The following is a 1,194-nucleotide window of genomic DNA, read 5'->3' on the forward strand; positions in this document are numbered from 1 at the left end:
CGGGGCACTCTGCTCCAAGAGGCTGCCCATCTGCCAAGACAGGGCAGGAGTTTGTCAGATGGGGAAACCTGGGCACCTTGGGCCTGCCCATACCATCCCTTCGCAGGTGCAACAGGGCCCCTTCCACTGGCTCAGCCCATCCTCCTGCAGCCCGAACCCTCTTACCAGCTCGAGCGGCCCCAACAGGGTCTGCGACTCCAGCGCCTCCGCCAGCAGCTCGTGCTGCGTTTCACTCAGCACTGGGAGAGTCAGGTAAGAGGGGGTTCCTGAAGGCCCATCTGGGAAAGCCCACCTCTCTCCCTCCCACTCCCCACCTGCCCCCAGGGGCCGCTCACTGGTCAGTGCCCCCAGCAGGTAGACAATGGGGACGGCAAGTTCCGGCACCAGCATTCTGGATTCCAACACCAGGCACTCCAGGACAGCACCTGCTGGACCGTCCAGGGGCTCCACTGGCCCAAGGCTCGGGCCCTGCTCCAGCTATGGGCATGGGAGGGGCAGGTGAGCCTGGCTGGCTGGGCATGCCCTGTGTGCCCCGGGCACCCTCCCCTGCTCACCGCCTCCTCCAAGGCTCGCAGGGCCAGCTGGTCCCGCAGCACCCCCTCCAGGCCCTCCAGCAGCAGCTGGCACAGCTCTCTGTCCAAGACCTCCAGTTCCTTGGAGACGGCCTCCACCTCTGCCCGTAGGCCCTGGAAGTCTTCAATGAACGTCCCCTCCGCAGGGACCGCATCTGTAGGGACAGAGGAGCTGGCACTGCCTAGGTGCTTACAGGGCCCTGGAAAGCCTTGGTCAGGATAGGAAGACCCCAGGGGGCAGAAGGAGAGCCCACCAAAGGTCCCCAGGGCGGTCAGGAGGGCACTGACCTGCCAAGAAGTTGGGGAGGCACCCCATCATGGAGAAGCCTAAGGGCAGCTGTAACCGGGCGCCTACACTCCTGGAAGGCTTGTGGCCTGGGCAGAGGTATGGGAGGGCAGGGCTGGTCAGTGCAGGAGATGGGTGTCTGAGCCAGAGAGGGCTGAGGCCTTCCCTGGGCCGTCACAGCCCCGGTCACCACCTCCAACAATGGCAGCCCAGGGCAGGGAGGGAGGCCGGGGAGGCCCAGGGTCAGCTGTCCTGTGTCACCCCTTGTGTGTGGATGGGGGGTGCCCACCGCCTCGGGGGCTGCCCAGCCTCCCTATGCCCTGAGAACACGAGAAG

General features: G+C 65.7%; 2 protein-coding genes across 2 annotated transcripts in view; one reads left to right on the top strand and one right to left on the bottom strand.

Moving 5' to 3' along the window:
* The window catches only part of LOC105508998, a gene marked incomplete at its 5' end in the record, with an annotated part of 37,182 nt that overhangs the window by 28,167 nt on the left and 7,821 nt on the right, over positions 1–1,194 (top strand). The window lies entirely within an intron of this gene.
* Positions 1–1,194, bottom strand: part of GSDMD (gasdermin D) — a 23,731-nt gene that overhangs the window by 3,334 nt on the left and 19,203 nt on the right. The window contains exons 3-7 of the mRNA XM_011938221.1: positions 861–973; positions 555–727; positions 336–477; positions 166–239; positions 9–30 (exon numbers count right to left, since the gene is read on the bottom strand). Of these exons, the coding sequence (XP_011793611.1) occupies positions 9–30; positions 166–239; positions 336–477; positions 555–727; positions 861–973 (524 nt within the window). The remainder of the gene's footprint in view (positions 1–8; positions 31–165; positions 240–335; positions 478–554; positions 728–860; positions 974–1,194) is intronic.

This window comes from Colobus angolensis, unplaced genomic scaffold (genome assembly GCF_000951035.1).
Source record: "Colobus angolensis palliatus isolate OR3802 unplaced genomic scaffold, Cang.pa_1.0 Scaffold17, whole genome shotgun sequence".
NCBI lineage: Eukaryota > Metazoa > Chordata > Mammalia > Primates > Cercopithecidae > Colobus > Colobus angolensis.